Source organism: Plutella xylostella, chromosome 31 (assembly GCF_932276165.1).
Source record: "Plutella xylostella chromosome 31, ilPluXylo3.1, whole genome shotgun sequence".
Classification (NCBI taxonomy): domain Eukaryota; kingdom Metazoa; phylum Arthropoda; class Insecta; order Lepidoptera; family Plutellidae; genus Plutella; species Plutella xylostella.
Genome location: NC_064011.1, coordinates 5,931,764 through 5,949,659, shown reverse-complemented (window position 1 = coordinate 5,949,659; position 17,896 = coordinate 5,931,764). Strand labels below are relative to the sequence as shown.

Below are 17,896 nucleotides of genomic sequence, written 5' to 3'. Positions count from 1 at the left end.
ATACCTATTTTTATTGGTAATGGATGCATTAACATCTGCAATTCAGAAGGAGGCGCCCTGGTGCATGCTCTTTGCAGACGACATCGTGCTTGTCGATGAGAGTGGGGATGAATTACAGGTGCAACTGAACCAGTGGCGAGATACCCTAGAGAGTGTGGGATTGAGACTGAGTAGGACCAAAACAGAATATATGTTCTGTCAATTCGGAGGGCCTACTTCAGCTGCGTCGATATCTCTGGGTACCTCGCCACTGGCAGTAGGTGAGGATTTCCGATACCTCGGCTCCCTTCTACAGAGTGATGGAAGTATTGACAGGGATGTGACGAGACGAATGAATGCAGGATGGATGAAATGGAAACAACTCACCGGCACGACGTGTGATCGCAAGATGCCAATTAAGATCAAAGGCAAAATATATAAAAGCGTCATAAGGCCGGTGATGTTGTATGGGGCTGAGTGCTGGGCAACCAAAGTATGCGATGAGAAAAGGATGCATGTGACAGAGATGCGAATGTTGAGATGGATGTGTGGTGTTACAAGAAAAGATAGAATACGAAATGAGTATATAAGGGGAAGTATGAAAGTGGCTCCTATAGTGGAGAAGATGAAAAGCCATCGTCTTTCTTGGTTTGGGCATGTCATGAGAAGAGAAGATGATTATGTGACAAAGAAAGTGTTGGAAATGAGACCCGAAGGAAGGCGCAAGAGAGGAAGACCAAGAAAGACATGGCTTGATTGCGTGAAAGAAAATATGAGAGAGTGTGGAGTGAATGAGGATATGACAGAGGATAGGGTAAAATGGCGTGACATGACCAACAAAGCCGACCCTAAATAAGGATAAGGCAAGGAAGAAGAAGATGATGAGTAGAAGTGTTGAATCCACGAAGACGAGTGGCATAAGATTAGAACTAGAGGACATGTTGTCTTTCCTCGCAAAATCATCTGATTCAGATCCCCTTTCCCTTGTTTATCCCTGTAAGCCCAGACTGTAATATGGTATATGGGAAAGATAAGTAATTACTTACCTAAAAGGTAGGAATAGAAACAATTTTAGAAAGAAGATATTCGCCAGATCGCGATAGCCACCGCTGTCGGTCAGTGTACCCAAGAGCCATGATGATGGAGTGAAAAAGAAGTAAGAGTCTTGAAGTACCTACCTACAGTAAATAATTTGAAATTTTGCTTATTATTATTATTCCGAGCGTGATTTATTCTGACCGCCCAAACACATTCAACACACAGACTATATATTTGGATGTTTTGACGTATCAGCGTACCTATCTGTCATATCAATATTTTCTGTTTATTTCGTGGTTTAGTCCGTTATTTGTCGTATTTATTTTAGTATAGGATAACATCCTAGCTTTATTTTAATTTAAAATGCCGCCCTTAGTCACGCTAGAAAGCGGGGAACTAAAGTCAATATTAAAGGAAGAATATTTAAAAGTGAAATCTAACCTCAAAAATGTTATACATTCTTTGAATTACTGCGGCATTTGTTTAAGAACTGCTGAAAACCTGCACCATTTAGATGCATTTGATAATAATGAGGACCACGAATCATCTCACTGCCTTATGGAGGAAAATACAAGTGAAATATTCGAAAAACTGGTAAGTTTTGTGAGTTTTTTTTTAAACAAGTTCTTATTTAAACCTCAGTTTCTAAAAAAAAGGATACTCTGCTACACTAGTAGTGCTATATTAGTAATACCTACTAAATAAATTACGACTTAAATATAGAAATGGTAACTATCAATACCAGCTAGGCCACTTGTAAATTATCACTTGTTATCAATTTCAGATAATCAACAATATCTCAAGCCAATACATCTGCCAGCCTTGCAATGACGACATAAAAAACATCTACATCTTCTTCAATAGGCTGAAGAATTCCACAGAAATCTTGTCCAGCTATCTAGAACAGATGACTTCTCAGATAGACTCTGTGGAAGAAATGCTCAACACATCGACAAAAGGAGATTTTGAAAACACCATCATAGTACTACAAGACCTTGTTAGTAAGGACACCGGAGTTAAAGATAAGGGCATGAAGAAAGAGGCAGATTTAGAATCGGATGATGATGAATCTAAAAGTTCTGATGATGGAGACTGGTCTTCAGAAGAAGGATTCGGTAAACTGTTCACATGCGAATATTGCTGTAAAGATTTTACAAGCAAGGCATCCATTGCACAGCATATTAGAAAGACACACAACTACAAAAGTTCTTTGTGTCAAAAGAAAGTAGATTTGTGTTCCGACTGCACAGAGTTCCCTTGCGCTCACGAGAAGTATTTGCTTTCAATAAAAACGCAGAGACAAAAGGGATGCAAACAGCTCAAGTGCCTTGACTGCAATTACATCAGTGTGAAGAAAGTAAACCTTCTAGCGCATATCAATAAGGAGCATTTAAATATGTATCCGTATTTGTGTGAGGTATGCGCTCAGAAGTTTTACTCCAAAGTAAAACATGACTACCACATGAAACATTATCACAAAAGCAAGTTTGTTTGCTCGTACTGTGATGAAGAGCTTGAAAATCCCACAAGCCTCGCTCTACATACAGAAATGTGTAAGCAAGAGCAACGCAAATACCGATGCAAAGAATGCCCTGCATCGTTCGATGTCAGTGAAAAACTTCTCTCACACCGCTCAAAGCATATCCTCAAGGTATCTTGTGCACTGTGCTCGAAAAGAGTCAAGAATGAACATTTTTTGCAACGCCATATGTATTACGCTCACCAACAATCCACAACAAAGAAGGTTAAGACCAAGATCCCGAAGGCACGGCCTTGTTCAATATGTCCAGTAGTGTTACACTCATTGACTGAGCTAAAGGAACATCTGAATTCACATGAACCAGGCGAAAAACACAAGTGTCATCCGTGTAATAAGCTATTTGACACTCGCAAACACTATAATATCCATGTGTCCTCTTGGACACATTTGCGTAAAGTCCAACCAGATATCCAGTTCAACTTTAAATGTCCCGACTGCGATTTCACTTGCAAAAGCAATCTCGTCATGGAAAACCATAAGAACACAGTCCATTTGCAAATCAAGCCGTACTCGTGTGAAATATGCGGAAAAAGATTCACGACGAATATCAATTTGAAATACCACATGGACCGCCATGAAGGCGTTAAGAGGTTTCAGTGTAGTATGTGCAGTAATCTGTTTACAACTGCTTCGGGGTTGAAAAAGCACGTTTTGCGTCACCATTCGGACAAGCGGCCATACGCGTGTGATAAGTGCGATAAAACATTTGTGTGTCCCAGTGAATGTAATCTTCACAAGTTGAGAAATCATTCTGAGAAATCGGTGGCTTGCCCGCTGTGCGAGGCTAAGTTTAGCTCTATGGCAAACCTGAGAGGGCATACCAAAAAGGTCCATTTCAAGACTAAACATGGATTTGAGGACTTCATGAGGTCGGATGAGGTTTCGCGAGAGTTTTATGAAATGTTTAGAGATCACAGGTTTACGTTCTAGCTAGATGGTATAACGTGCGTAGATAAAGATAATGTGAAAATGGCGGCCATTCCATAAGTGGCAGTAAGAAGTGGTTATGGGTTGCTAATACCATAAAACAGGTTTTGCAATTCACGAAAACGAAAAAATCTGTAAAAAGTTTCATGATAGTTTACGCTTAAGGCAAGGTATGCAAGAAAACGTATAAAGTTAAAGTTTTAGACAAACTATCAAACCTGTATGTCTAGTCTCGGCGCCCGCCTCTTGCGGAAACTATCATGAAAATTTTGACAGATAATGTATGGAGATGACAGAAGAAAACCAAAACTTTATTCGTTTTCATAAATTGCAAAACCCGTACTAGAGGCTCTGTACTGCCGTCATTTTCATACTTTATTAGTTCTATAATCTATGTCATGTCTGTATTAGATCAGTGTGCGTTCCCCCAGCAAAAAAGTATCATTTTATTGAAAATTATACATACCCAGAATCAGAGTATCATCTAACAGCAAAGTGCACGAAATTTTGAATTTGTGTATGAATAGATATGGACACTATCGAGGAAAATTAGATTTTAGTGTGAAAACGTTCCTCCAGCAAAAAAAGTTGTCGTAGCGATATAAATGATACACGTCGAGATAGGTGGGAATTTGTGTACAATGAGTGTACAAAAGCCGAATTTGTGTATCTTACGGATGCTGAGTTATCTCATTTTTTGCTGGGGGAACGTTTTCTAATTTCTGAACGCGTGGACGCACATGGATGAAACTTTGTGTAAATGTTCTTCTTGGCTTTAAATTATATCGAGCAATGTTAGTTTTTAATTTTTTTTATAGATTTACAAAATATTTCAAGATTACTGAAAAACTAAAAAAGCTTATTACGGCCAAACCAATTGTCATATCGCTTTGGGATTTGAACTGCACCTAACTAATACACGTAATTGACACCACGCGAAATCTCAAAGCTAAATGTCTAAAATGTAATAAACCTTAATAATAATTATGATGTCCTGTGCATATATATAAGTAATATGACTGTTCGTAGGCTAAAACTTACTATCTACCTAATGCATATTGTTTTGAGAGCTTACTGCCAACAAACTACTAAGTAGTTTGGCAGGGTCTATGAAATGTAAAAATGTGTATATGTTTTTTTTTAATGAATAAATAAATAATAATAAAAAGAACACTACGTTTAGGGTTAATTTTCATTTAGATAATAATTATTTACGTGTTATTTAACTACATAACATTTAAATTATAATAGGTACTTACATTTTTTCCAGCCATCTCTGCCAACGGTACTTTTCTGTACGTATAATAACGGTTGTATGAATGGTAGCGCTGCCATTTTAAAATGGTCACGTCGAAGTACCACAGAGCCGCTTTTTAATGTACATCTTAATTTAGTCGAGTTACCGATTATCAGATTATTTTTACTATTATAGGAGAAATAATTATCTTGGATGGCTACTTCTTGGAATATAGATACTAGATTAAGCACTCTAATTGCTGATACTGTTTGCACTACTAAATATGTTGCGCTAAAGTCTTATTTTGACCTTGTAAAATTTCGATTCAATTATTGTAGCATTACTTGCTCAATTTTAAATGTTGAGCTTTGAGATTTCGCGTGGTGTCAATTACGTGTATTAGTTAGGTGCAGTTCAAATCCCAAAGCGATATGACAATTGGTTTGGCCGTAATAAGCTTTTTTAGTTTTTCAGTAATCTTGAAATATTTTGTAAATCTATAAAAAAAATTAAAAACTAACATTGCTCGATATAATTTAAAGCCAAGAAGAACATTTACACAAAGTTTCATCCATGTGCGTCCACGCGTTCAGAAATTAGAAAACGTTCCCCCAGCAAAAAATGAGATAACTCAGCATCCGTAAGATACACAAATTCGGCTTTTGTACACTCATTGTACACAAATTCCCACCTATCTCGACGTGTATCATTTATATCGCTACGACAACTTTTTTTGCTGGAGGAACGTTTTCACACTAAAATCTAATTTTCCTCGATAGTGTCCATATCTATTCATACACAAATTCAAAATTTCGTGCACTTTGCTGTTAGATGATACTCTGATTCTGGGTATGTATAATTTTCAATAAAATGATACTTTTTTGCTGGGGGAACGCACACATTAGATCAAGTTATTATTTTTATGTACAGCACTATGTATAAGGCTCTTTATTTAACGACTGTATGTGTGTTTGATTTTAAATTTTCGTCACAACTCTCTGGACATAAAACCGTAAATAAAGGAACATTACGAAAATGGCGTCCATTACATAATTTGTGGGAGCAGGATTGAGATAGCATGAGCCTGTCCACCATTTTTAATTTTTTTCTTTATGCACGTTATAGGTACCAATTTTACTATTGTAATCTGACTTTTTACAACGTATCTTGGAATATTAATTTATTTATATTTTTTGTTTAATGTGAATGTGAGCATGAATTATTCAGACCATTTAGTTAATTTAATCATTGTGACATGTATCATCGGGGAAATACATGAAGTCCTGTCCTGAGAACAAAATCTAGGGTAGATGTTTTAAGGTAGGTGACCTGACGATTCCCTCATATTATTCCCTTTTTTATAAAACTGCTTGCTTTAATCCTAATGGTAGTAGTAATATACAATAATATTTAAGTAGTACTATGTTTTTAGCTAGGTATTAAAATATAATTTTAAAATGCATACCTACTGTAGTTTTTTTTCTCCCTAGCCCCTTATTATTAACCTCGCAGACAAAGTTCTAGGGTATACGAGACGAATAAAAAAGCAACTGACAACTAATCTGACTGGCTAACCCCTTTTTCCTGGTTGACAAATAATGCTACCTACAATGCCACAAACTTATATGTTCCGGTGAGAGCGAACTAAATTGATCCATATCTCATAACTTACCAATGAATTAAAACCGCAAGGGTGAATTATCACTGCAGGCTAACTTAAAATCTTATAGAATCAAGAAATATTACACATTTACGTGAGCTCTCACCTGAACAGATAAGTTTGTGGCACTATACTTACTTTCCTATGGATATATTTTGCGTTGGGATTTTTTTATGTAGCCTGGGTTGTGTCCAGAGATATGTCAACCACAAACGTGGTTTACTTGTCTAAGGTTGTTCCCCACTCCTGGGCAAAGACCTCCTTATGAATTGACCACCGTTCCCGATCCGTGTGCTTCCTTCGGCCATTGAGGCAAGAACCTATGTTTCTTTCTTTCTTTATCTCCGTCTGGGTCTTCCGCGACGCCGACGTCCATCACTGGGCACCCACTTCGGTAACAATGGAAGATTTTCAACCATAGATTATAGATGACTTCATACTCAACAGCACTGCATTTTTTTTAAGCCGAAGACACACCGGCCCAACGAACGTTTTTCGTTGACCTTCGTTGCTGCAATTTGCCCTGTATTATGTATGATAAATATCCATCGTTGGGATAACCGTTGGCGTTGGTTGGGCGTTCGTTGGCCCGGTCTGTACGCAGCTTTAGCCGGCATCTAAAAAAAAATGCAGTGCTGTTGAGTATGAAGTCATCTATAATCTATGGTTGTTTGTCTATGGTTGAAAATCTCCCATTCAACACTGTACCTAAACTATTTAAGTCAGGGGCCTGCTTCTCATTAATACAGGCTATTCTATAGCCTAGCTATGAGAGCTGACGCTACGGCAACAGTCTACAAATTATGTATTTTCATCCAAATCCTAGCCATAACAACTTTACTGTAATCACCTTATTTCGATTTTGTTTATTTTTTTATGGTGTATAAATAAAGATTATTGTATTGTATTATTATAATTTATTATTATTATAAATTTTGGCCAACCGGTCCGGGTGCATGCGACAGACGTGGCCTGCCCAGGCCCACTTCAGCTTCGCAGTCTGTGCGCCCACATCAGCGTTGGGATAAGGAAATAAAATGAAAATATGTTTTCGAAAATACTATTTATTAGAAATCAGATACTTTACACTACTTATAATATTATACCTTGATTGGACCACACTTTTTCAGTAGATTTACTTACTTTCTTTAAGTTTATGATGAATAAATCGATTGTCTGTGAACAAATAATAATGTTCAGGCGTCAGACCAACCACTTTTCTATGGTCAAACTGTTTCCCACTTTTCTTATCCCAATGGAAATTCTTTATATGGCTTCTAAGTTGAGGTATAATAGAGCCAGCGAAATCACAAAGAGGGCAGAAAATATCCCTGTCTTTGTGTGTCGTATCTATATGCACCTTCCGTCGACTGGCAGTCACAAATCTATCGCCGCATATTTCACACTGAAACGGCTTCTCACCCGTATGTTGTCTCATATGCACTTTCACATTCACGCCTGAAACGAATCTCTTGCCACAGATTTCACACGGAAAACGATTTCTTAGTTCATCTGGCTTCTCCTTGTGAGTTTCCTCATGTTTTTCCAGCAGATATGAACTGAGGAATTTCTTTCGGCATTTGGTACAGGAGTACGGGGTTATTTTCAGGTGATGCCTGTTTATGTGCGCCTCTAGATGCACCCTTCTAGTCGTAGAATAATTGTTACAATATTCGCACTTGTGCTTGTGAGTTTTGCCGGGGTTCACTCTGCGTAAATGTGTGAATTTATTCATATGAAGGCCAAACTCTTTAAACGTTTTTAATTCGACATTGCACACAAAGCATTTGTAAGGCTCATCCGGGCCATGATCGTTCATGTGATTGTCTCTTTCTTTTCTGGTCTTGAATACCTTCCCGCAGCATGGGCAAGCGAATGTGCATTTTCGGGCTAAACCGCCTTGCTTGTGCCACGTCAGGTGCTGAGCTAGCAAGGTCCGCATGGAGAAAACCCTCTCGCAGAGGTCACAAGGGAACTGCTGTACATGTCTTATCTTGTGATATTTGAGTTTTTTCTCAGTTTGGAACGCAGCGGGACACTCGTCACATTTAAACTCCCATTTCAATTTCTCTCTCTCACACTCCCTCTCGTGGCTGATCTTTCGGTGTTCCAGTTTGAATTTTTTGTCACACATTTTACACGAGAACAGCTTGGTGTGAAAATATGAGATGTGGTTGTCGTAAGCGTCTTTAGAATGCAATAGCATGTTGCAAAACTCACAGGTGAATGATACATGTTTAAGGTGTTTCTTGTTAGCATGCCCAACAAGGGTGGACATCTTGATGCAACGAAAGTCGCAATCAGGGCATTCAATTGTTTTTTTGTCAGCAAGAACCTGAGAATGGTATGCTTTTATATACTTTTCGTGTCTGCACGGTTCTTCATCACATTCGCAGCATGTGTACTTGGTTCTCAGTTTAGGTTTACTGATATCGTGATTCTGTTTTAGATGTAATATGATGTTATGTCTGCTGTTGAATCTTTTTCCACAATAGTCACAAAAGTATACCCCCTTACTGTTTTCACTTGGTTCAGTTTTGATTTCTACATTATTTTTCCTTAATTTTCCCTTAACTACACCGAGAGGTTTCTGTCCTACTGTTAAATTGGAACTTTTTATCTTTTTCTTACTTTTGCTATTCTCATGTATATCAATTTCAATTTTTACATCATCCTTTAATTTTTTTTGGTGTGTTTTAACAGTTATCTCATCTTTTATTTCTGTATTTGTTTTATTATTATCTTCTTTGAAAAGATCCTCATCAAGATATTCTATTTCAGTGTAGAAATCGTAGTCAGAATCCTTTGTAGGTATTTTTCCTTTCTTCTTTGGCTTCTTAAGTTTTTTTGTTCTTTTCTTTTTACTCAATATTTTTTCATCTTTTGGTAAAATTTCAAATATAGTAAACACTTCTTCATGTTCTTCCAACATTTCATCATTTCCCTTTTGAACTTCAGTCTCATTATGCCTTTCATGATCAATATTGTTATCAATCAATACATCATACTGATGTAGATTTTCTTCTACTTTAACTTCTGTAAGTTTGTGATAATTGGGCTCTTTCAAAATCAGACATGTGTTAGGGCATCCGTCCAGATCTGCATCTTTGATATTGTTTATCTGGGAGTTTATCTGCTGGACAAAATCTTCCAGGCAACTCATTGATTTCTGTGTGCTGATTATTAAACTGTATGCTGAGTAAGATTTATCTTTGCATGTGCTACACAAGTAGTTAGACATGAAGTTCATATTCTGAAATAAATAAATAAATAAATAAATAAATATGTGGGGACATCTCACACACGGCCATCTATCGACAATTGAACTGGATAGATAGATAGATAATTCTTTATAGCACACAAACACAGAAATAACAATAGAATATGCACAGCATAGACGGTACAAATGGTGGCCTTATTACTATGAGTAATTTCTTCCAGACTACCTCGGAAGATATGAATATTGACACTTGGTATACAATGAGAGTAATACCCTAGGAGTCTCTATTCCAAATTTCAGGTTTAGGAGGCAAATATTTTCCTAGATATTCATGTTTAAAATCTAAGAAATTATATGGAAAATGACAGATTAGGTTATAAATGTAACTTTTTTTTTGATTGCCAAAAATAGGCAATGGCGTTTTTCTATACAGCCAGGTGACCATTATAATATTTATTACAAATATGTATGTAAACCCCTGGGATCAAAACCTTAAGATATGTGCGATGAAGGACAGATCTCACACATAAGTCTTGGAAGACGCCCATCTTCTACAATAAGGGCTAGTTTCACAATGTCTGGATAATGGTAACCTGTGGGATAAAGGACATGCTACAACTCAATTTAATTCTTGTTTTGTATGGTACTAGTACTCTGAAATTGTGTTTTAGACAGTGACAACATGTCTTTACAGGTAGGCATTATCCAGACTTGTGAAACAGAGCCTAAATAGTTCAAGGGCTGTGAGTTTTGTTTCCATAGTATGAGTATACTGACCGGAACGAAAATTGCACTCCAAATATACCGCCAAGTAGGTAGGAACGCAGAGTCCCAGTCCGTGGTTACGTAGTCGTCTATTGACAACAGTTCCGCATCAGAATCGAAGCAAAGGCAGCAGAATGGCTTGGAAGATATAAGGATATTACAAAATCGACGTTTAATCGCTCTATACTGAGACTTTGTGTTCGAACTTTCCGTTTTCCGAACGCTTTCCTCCATTGTAACTGTTCATGAAGTCACTAGCGGTCCGAACTACTAATTTTCAGTATTTTTAGCAATTTTAAGGAACAGAAATAATTTTTGTAACCTAAAAATTAAGCTATTTTTCAACTTTGGTTCTAATCTGTGCTTCGGCCTTCGGCTGGGCAAACAATACTTCACAGAACAAAAATATTTTTCTTATACCTCAGAATAATAACTCTAAATCCACCCACTGAGGTTTCGCACATATACTTAAATAGGGTAAAGTGAGTCCGTTCTCGTTATAGTTTTATTATTTAGACATTCTGAGATATTTAATGAATTTTACAATGTGATTCGAATGCTATGCGACTGCTTTTTGCTATTTAAGTTCGTTCTGAAGAACACGTGGTAATGTGACATTAGCGAAATTATTGCATCTCATAGCAATCGTCATGTCTGTCACTTCACTTCTTGTCAAAATCAACAAAACCACATCAAAACGTAAACAAATTGTAATTATTTTATATTTTTTACATTAACTACCTACATAATTATTAAAATACTTCTCTCACACAACAAAATGGAAGAGAACATCGACATAAATACAATGAACAAGCGAGAGTTGGGCGAATGGCTGTTAAAACAGTCTTACACTAGCGTTAAACGTAACCTACAAAGTATTTTGCACAGCACACAATTTTGCGGCGTTTGCCATGCAAGCTCTAGGGAATCCTTCTATGAGTTGAATTTCTCTGGTTTCGACAAAGAGGACGATTCTATTGAGGACATGATCAGAAACGTGTTTGGTGATGAAGTAAGTTTATTTCTTTGTAATGTAATGTTCATCCTCAGATACTTACCGCCTTTGGTAGCAAATTTGCACTCAAATGTTAGGTATGATGTGGGTATGACCTGCTCGCCTACAGCTTTTTATAATACTTATAGTAAATTATTTTGTAACTTTCATTACTGTTGCTGGGATTATGTTATGTTCAACATTATACAGGTCCGCCTAGTACGGAATTTGCAGATGAAACCACTTTAAACATGTTTTATGGAAATAAATGCTTTTTACTTTTACTACTTTGGATTTCTTTTGTCACACCTTATAAGTAATATAAATTTTCCTGCACCTCTGGGTTGACTGGCTGAAAATGCATTAAGTCCACACCTTGTATATTTGTTTTTTTTTTGTGCAATAAAGAATTAAATTATTAATAAACTGTTGATATTTCTATCTGTTTTTGAGGGACCAAATAGTCTAAAATAGTAATTTCCTTAATTTCAGGTCATTTCCAGTCTCTCCACCAACCTAATATGTGATATTTGTCAGAAACAGTTGAAGGAATCTTATCTCTTCATCAGCCAAGTCAAGAATACTACAATGATACTAATTAACTACTTAGATCAAATGGCTGAACAGATTGATGGGATTGATGAGTTTGTGAACCAGGACAGGTCCGGCTATGCTAATACCGTCATTGTTTTACAGGACTTTCTGAATACAAAACCTAAAGAAAGTGATTTGCAGAGTGTAGAGAAAGATATAGTTTCTGATGTGTGTTATGCAGATCAAAATATCTATACATGTGATGTTTGTCACAAGAGTTTTGATTCAAAAGTGAAAATAACTCACCACATTAAGCAGTTGCACATGAAGAAGCAATTTAACAAAAGGTTTTCCTGCCCTGAGTGTGATACAACACCCTGTATTCATGAGAGATATTTGAGTTCTGTAAAAAATAATGAAATCCATGGCAAAAGCACTTTTAAGTGTATTGATTGCGAATATGTGACTGCAAGCAAAACATACCTTATTGCTCATATCAACAAAGACCATTTGAACTTGTTTCCGCATCTCTGTGATATTTGCGGTCAGTCTTTCGCATGTAAATACAATCACAAACAGCACATAAGACGGTACCATGAAGATATTATAAAGTGCAAGTACTGTGAAAAGATTTTCAGCAATGTTTGCAGACTTGATACGCATATGGAAAGCTGTAGAACCATCTCAAGGGAATTTAAATGTAGTTACTGTCCAGCATCCTTTGACAATACAGAGCAGTTGGAATACCACAAACTCAGACACGAGAGCCAAATACCTTGTCCGATGTGCACTAAAATATTCCCTAGCAACATCAGCCTAAATAGACACATAAGACAAGCTCACGACAGACCGTTATACAACCCAAGCCGTGGGGTTCGTCTCCGCGAATGCTCACTATGTCCAGCTACATTCAAAACTCTGACTGAACTACGAAGACATTTGGAAGACCACAGCTTAGACGATCAACACCACTGCAAAGCATGTAACAAGACATTTGCCTCACGAAGAAAATACAAAGCGCACTGTAGATCCTGGCCGCACATACGAAGAGTGAACCCGGATGCAGAATTCCGGTTCAAATGTGATTGTGGTGTTTCATTTCCTTCGGAGAGGCTTTTGGAGAACCACAAAAATGTGTACCACTTCAACATCAAACCTTACGTATGCACTGAATGCTCTAAAGCTTTCACAACCGAAATCCATTTGAAATACCACATGGAGAGACATGAAGGTGTGAAGAAATATCTCTGCACCGAATGTAACAAGCCTTTATCAACATTATCCAGCCTGAAAAAGCATATATTAAGGCAGCATGCACCAGAAAAGCCGTTTCCATGTGAATATTGTGACAAAACGTTTGTAAATATGAGTGAACGGGACACACACAAAATTAGGAATCATTTTGAAAAGTCTTTTGTGTGCCCTATTTGTGAATGCAAGTTTCACACCAGATGCAATGTTAGGGCGCATATTAAGAACGTCCATCTTAAAGGCACGAATTTGAATGATTTCTTAAGAGAAAATGAACATAATGAAAGACTGGTGGACATATTTAGGGACCGCAGAAAACCTTTTGTAGAAAATTAAGATTGAATTCCAAAAATCAAATAATGTTGAGAACAGGTGTTTATAACTGAATTTTATGTTTATTATAAATAATTTTACAGTGCCACACTTCTAATACTTTTTATGATAATGCCTAAAGCCTACTACACACACGCCGAGCGGCTATGCATTGTATGTAGGAGCCTTTAGGCCGTGTCCGCACCGCGAATATTTTTCCGCGCGGAATTAATTCGCTATTCTGTAACACATCGAATACTCTAGGAGTATCCGCACTTGCGGAAAAAAATCAACAGGCGAACATCGATCGCGGAATATAATTCGCGCGAATTAATTCCGCGCGGAAAAATATTCGCGGTGCGGACACGGCCTTAGAGATTGAAATAAAATAAACAATTTAACCAACACATTGTACACAAAAATAATTTAATAACAACCCCCGTTCAAGTCTCAATAACATTCAGCCTCCTATCCCTCATAACCTCAAACAGTTCCTTCTCACAGTCGACGCCATCTTGTTCTATCATCTCTCTGAGTGTCCGTCCTTTGGCGTGAACTGCCATCACGTGACTACGCACGTTGGATAATGCGTGGAACTTTCCATGGCATAGCGGGCAGGGGATGGTCCTGGAAAAAGAGAATAAAGGTCTTAATGCATCGCATCGCACGCAATCGCATTTAGTATTCTTCGTATAGAAATTCACGCAAGTCATTGGCATTGCCGACGCCGTTTCTCCATACGTTTTCGACAATCCAACACACGCACTCACGCCTTGTACTAATGTACTCCCTTGCGGGGTAGGCAGAGGTGCATTGCTGCACCCACTTTTCGCCAGAGCGTTGTGTTAGTCCCAATGTAATAGGGGGCGGGCCTATTGCCATTAAACGGGCACATCCAAGACCTGAGAACAAATATCTGTGTTTAAACAAATATCTGCCCCAGCCGGGAATCGAACCCGGGACCATCGGCTCAGTAGTCAGGGTCACTAACCACTACGCCATTCGGTCGTCTTTTCGACAATCCGTTCGGGCCGATAAGTACGATAGGTACAGATAGGTGGACCCTTAGGTACTACTAGATTGTGTTAGAGCCAACATTAAGGCATTGGTTTGTATTAACACACATCGACATACTAGACTTCTTAGCACTAATGTTCCTACATAATTTATCGTTAATCACAATTACTCAAGGTCTCGGCTCTCATTCGTGAGGCAGTGGGTTCGGATCCTGCCACGTACCAATGAATTCTTTAGAAATAAAAAAAATAGTTCAATTTTATTATACCACATGAGGAAACCTGCTCATCTAGATTCTATCTCATTCAAAAACGGCGATACGGCTTGCGACACGTGAATATGGTGATACAGTCTAAAATATCGAACATAAATTAACAAAAGCAACCTGTTTTATTAATAGGTAAGTAAGTAGTAGGTACTTCTTTACAGTTTAGCTAAATAAAGTAGGTACCTATCATGTTTGTACATGTAAAAAGTTAGTAGGTAAGTACTTAATTAAACTTAACTGTCACATATTACCTTTCGCTGTGTCTTCTCAACTTATGCAGATCCAGCTCGCTTTGGTAGACAAATGCTTTTTCGCACATATCACACGCGTTTGGCATTTTCCCTGAATGCTGTCTGTAAACATGCTTTTTCAGTCCAGTGGCCGAACTATACTTTGCCTCGCATATTTCACACTGATGCCGCTTCACGCCTGTATGTATCCCGAGATGTGCAGTCAGAGTGTTTTGAGTTGTAAATGCTTTGCTGCAAACATCGCACACGTAGGGTTTACTCTTAAAATGAGTAATATTTACATGGTGTTCCATGTCTCTGTTGGTTTGGCTAGTAAAGTCGCACTCTTGACATTGAAAATTGAACCGTACATTCGGATCTGCTTTACGTAAGTGCGTGTACGACTTGATATGCTTAGCAAATTGTTTATGGGTATCAAAAGTCTTGTCACAAATGTGACAAACATGCTTTTCGTCTGGGCCGTGTTGTGTTATATGCTGTTTTAATTCTGGTAAGGTATAGAATTTCTTAGAGCAAATAGAACACATTCTTTCAGGTTTCTGTCGAATGTGGTGTATGCTGTTGATGGTACCTTGTGGTTTTGCGTTTGCATGGGCCATTCGGTGCTTCTTGAATATGGTCTCATTTGTAAAAGTCTTTGAGCAGATTTTACATGTGAACTGTTTTGAGTGATTATCTATGTGTTTGGCACATTTATCTAAGTCATCAAAAGATGCTGGGCATGTATTACACTTGTAGAGTCGTTCAATACTTCGGCATATATTTACATGTTCAGCGTAACTGTCTTTGTCTACAATTTTTACGTCACAATACTGGCATGTATTGACTTGTTGTGGATGCTTTCTCATATGTAAATAGTGGGTAATCTTGGAGTGGAATGATTCTCCGCAGATGTCACACAAATACGGAGAATGATTCAAGTGGATTTTGTTCACATGAGCTAATAATCCAACTTTGGTGTTGCACACATAATCACAGTCACCGCACTTTACAAACGTACTGCGGATGTTATCAAACTGGTTTTTCACTTTGAGTTTGTACAAATACTTCTCATGGATGCAAGGTTGCGACACACATTCTGTGCAAGTAATTTCTGTTTTCATTCTATGAGATTTCTTGTCTGTATGCTGTATTAATGGGGCATCTAAAACTTCACTGTCGCTTTCTAATTCTATCCAGCTAGGTTTGGTTGAGTAGTTTTCTTCATCTACATACCCTTGATCATCAATATTTTCTGTAGTGTTTTCAGTTAGTTGGTTGTCTAATAGCATTGAGCATTTATCATCAGTGTTTGTACAAACCTCTTTAGAACTCTCACTGTCTATGTTTGCTTCTGAATAATCTTGTAATACTATAACAGTATTAGCAAAATTAAGATTATCTTTGATCAAACCGAAAACTTCTGTCAAATGTTGGTCAATCTGGTCCAAATAGTCTTTCAGTACTTTTGATGTGTTTTTAGCTTTTCTTATGAACATGTAAGACTGTTCAATGTTTTCTTTACAGCATGCACACACATATTTACTTGGTAGATCATCAGTCATCTGGAAATGAGAAAATCGTGTGTACATAAACACATCAAAAAAGTTATGTACTTATAAAAAACACGCACTCACGCCTTGTACTAATGTACTCCCTTGCGGGGTAGGCAGAGGTGCATTGCTGCACCCACTTTTCGCCAGAGTGTATGTTAGTCCCAATGTAATAGGGGGCGGGCCTATTGCCATTTTACGGGCACATCCAAGACCCGAGAACAAATATCTGTGTTTAAACAAATATCTGCCCCGGCCGGGAATCGAACCCGGGACCTTCGGCTCAGTAGTCAGGTCACTAACCACTACGCCATTCGGTCGTACTTATAATATGCATCAACCCACTCTAGGTCACCTACACTCGAATTGTTTTCCTTTGATATTGGTCCTAATAATGACCCATCTCACTCTATCAATATCGGAAATGTGCAATAGACATATTCAGTAAGTGTCTGTAAAAAGAATTACTGTAGGCCTAAAACTATTCCTGCATTAGAAGGATAAAAAACTACTAGAAAAACTAGATAAAGTAGGTATATGCTTAAAATATAATAACAACACAATAACATAAAAGTACATCAACACACTTATTATCATCACTTTAATGAATTTTGGCGGGCTAGAGTTATGAATGTTAGAGAGAAGTATGAAAGTGAGTGCTATATGTTAAATTAATATTGTAACGATTTGGGTTTTGTGTTCCTGTTATGTTACAATGTATGTGTGTAAATAAATAAATAAAATAAATAAATGAACTAAGTAAATAAAAATTAAAACTAACCTGTATCCCGAAAATATCTAAAACCATCTGCTCCAACTTGCAAAACCTGATGTCCTTATCGAATCGCGAATAGTCACTCAACTCAAACAATAGATTTGAGTTTTCTAAACAAAAAGCGCAAAACTTCGTGCAATGAAGAACGTTTTTGAGGTTAGACTTGACTTGAAATTGTTCCCGTTTCAAGCCACTGAACTCTATGAACTTGGCCATTTTTCAGTAACTGCAGAGAGTTTACATCTATGTTATAGAAAAGAAGAAACATTAATAAATAATCTCTCAGCAAAAACAACTCACAAAAATCAACAAATAAATCGTCGCCTCGTCTTGTCAGTGTAACGTCAAATTAAAATTTTCAATTTGACATTTAACCCGTTGATACTCTGTGAACATTAAAGTTATTGTTCTGAGATTTTGAAATCTCATGTCTGCCTATGCCTCGAGGGGTCAGGTTTTTGTGGCTCAGACTATACTCCTAGTTTCAGTCTTCGCTGTGGACTTTTATAGCCATGAAGGTACTATTGGGGAATCAGCCTGTGGCTTACCTATAAAAAAGCTTAGAAGCCTGCCCACGCACGCACAAGTTGCGCACG

At 37.5% G+C, this 17,896-nt stretch overlaps 4 protein-coding genes across 4 annotated transcripts; 2 read left to right on the top strand and 2 right to left on the bottom strand.

Annotated features, from left to right (window-relative positions):
- Window positions 1-1,282: 1,282 nt before the first annotated feature.
- Window positions 1,283-3,893, top strand: LOC119692919 (PR domain zinc finger protein 5). Its single transcript, XM_038114579.2, has 2 exons — window positions 1,283-1,611; window positions 1,802-3,893. The coding sequence occupies exons 1-2, from the start codon at window positions 1,381-1,383 to the stop codon at window positions 3,485-3,487; spliced, it is 1,917 nt and encodes a 638-aa protein (XP_037970507.2). The 5' UTR covers window positions 1,283-1,380; the 3' UTR covers window positions 3,488-3,893.
- A 3,534-nt stretch (window positions 3,894-7,427) lies between these two features.
- On the bottom strand, window positions 7,428-10,734 carry LOC119692916 (zinc finger protein 93). Its single transcript, XM_038114566.2, has 2 exons — window positions 10,379-10,734; window positions 7,428-9,634 (listed from the first exon to the last, which is right to left on the bottom strand). Exons 1-2 carry the CDS (start codon window positions 10,598-10,600, stop codon window positions 7,517-7,519), a joined length of 2,340 nt encoding a protein of 779 aa, XP_037970494.2. The 5' UTR covers window positions 10,601-10,734; the 3' UTR covers window positions 7,428-7,516.
- A 225-nt stretch (window positions 10,735-10,959) lies between these two features.
- Window positions 10,960-13,568, top strand: LOC105383398 (zinc finger protein 878). Its single transcript, XM_011553445.3, has 2 exons — window positions 10,960-11,378; window positions 11,853-13,568. Exons 1-2 carry the CDS (start codon window positions 11,145-11,147, stop codon window positions 13,479-13,481), a joined length of 1,863 nt encoding a protein of 620 aa, XP_011551747.3. The 5' UTR covers window positions 10,960-11,144; the 3' UTR covers window positions 13,482-13,568.
- Window positions 13,569-13,866: 298 nt separating this feature from the next.
- Window positions 13,867-17,633, bottom strand: LOC105383399 (zinc finger protein 91). The gene is made up of 3 exons (XM_011553446.3): window positions 17,307-17,633; window positions 14,994-16,537; window positions 13,867-14,084 (listed from the first exon to the last, which is right to left on the bottom strand). The coding sequence occupies exons 1-3, from the start codon at window positions 17,514-17,516 to the stop codon at window positions 13,901-13,903; spliced, it is 1,938 nt and encodes a 645-aa protein (XP_011551748.3). The 5' UTR covers window positions 17,517-17,633; the 3' UTR covers window positions 13,867-13,900.
- Window positions 17,634-17,896: the final 263 nt, after the last annotated feature.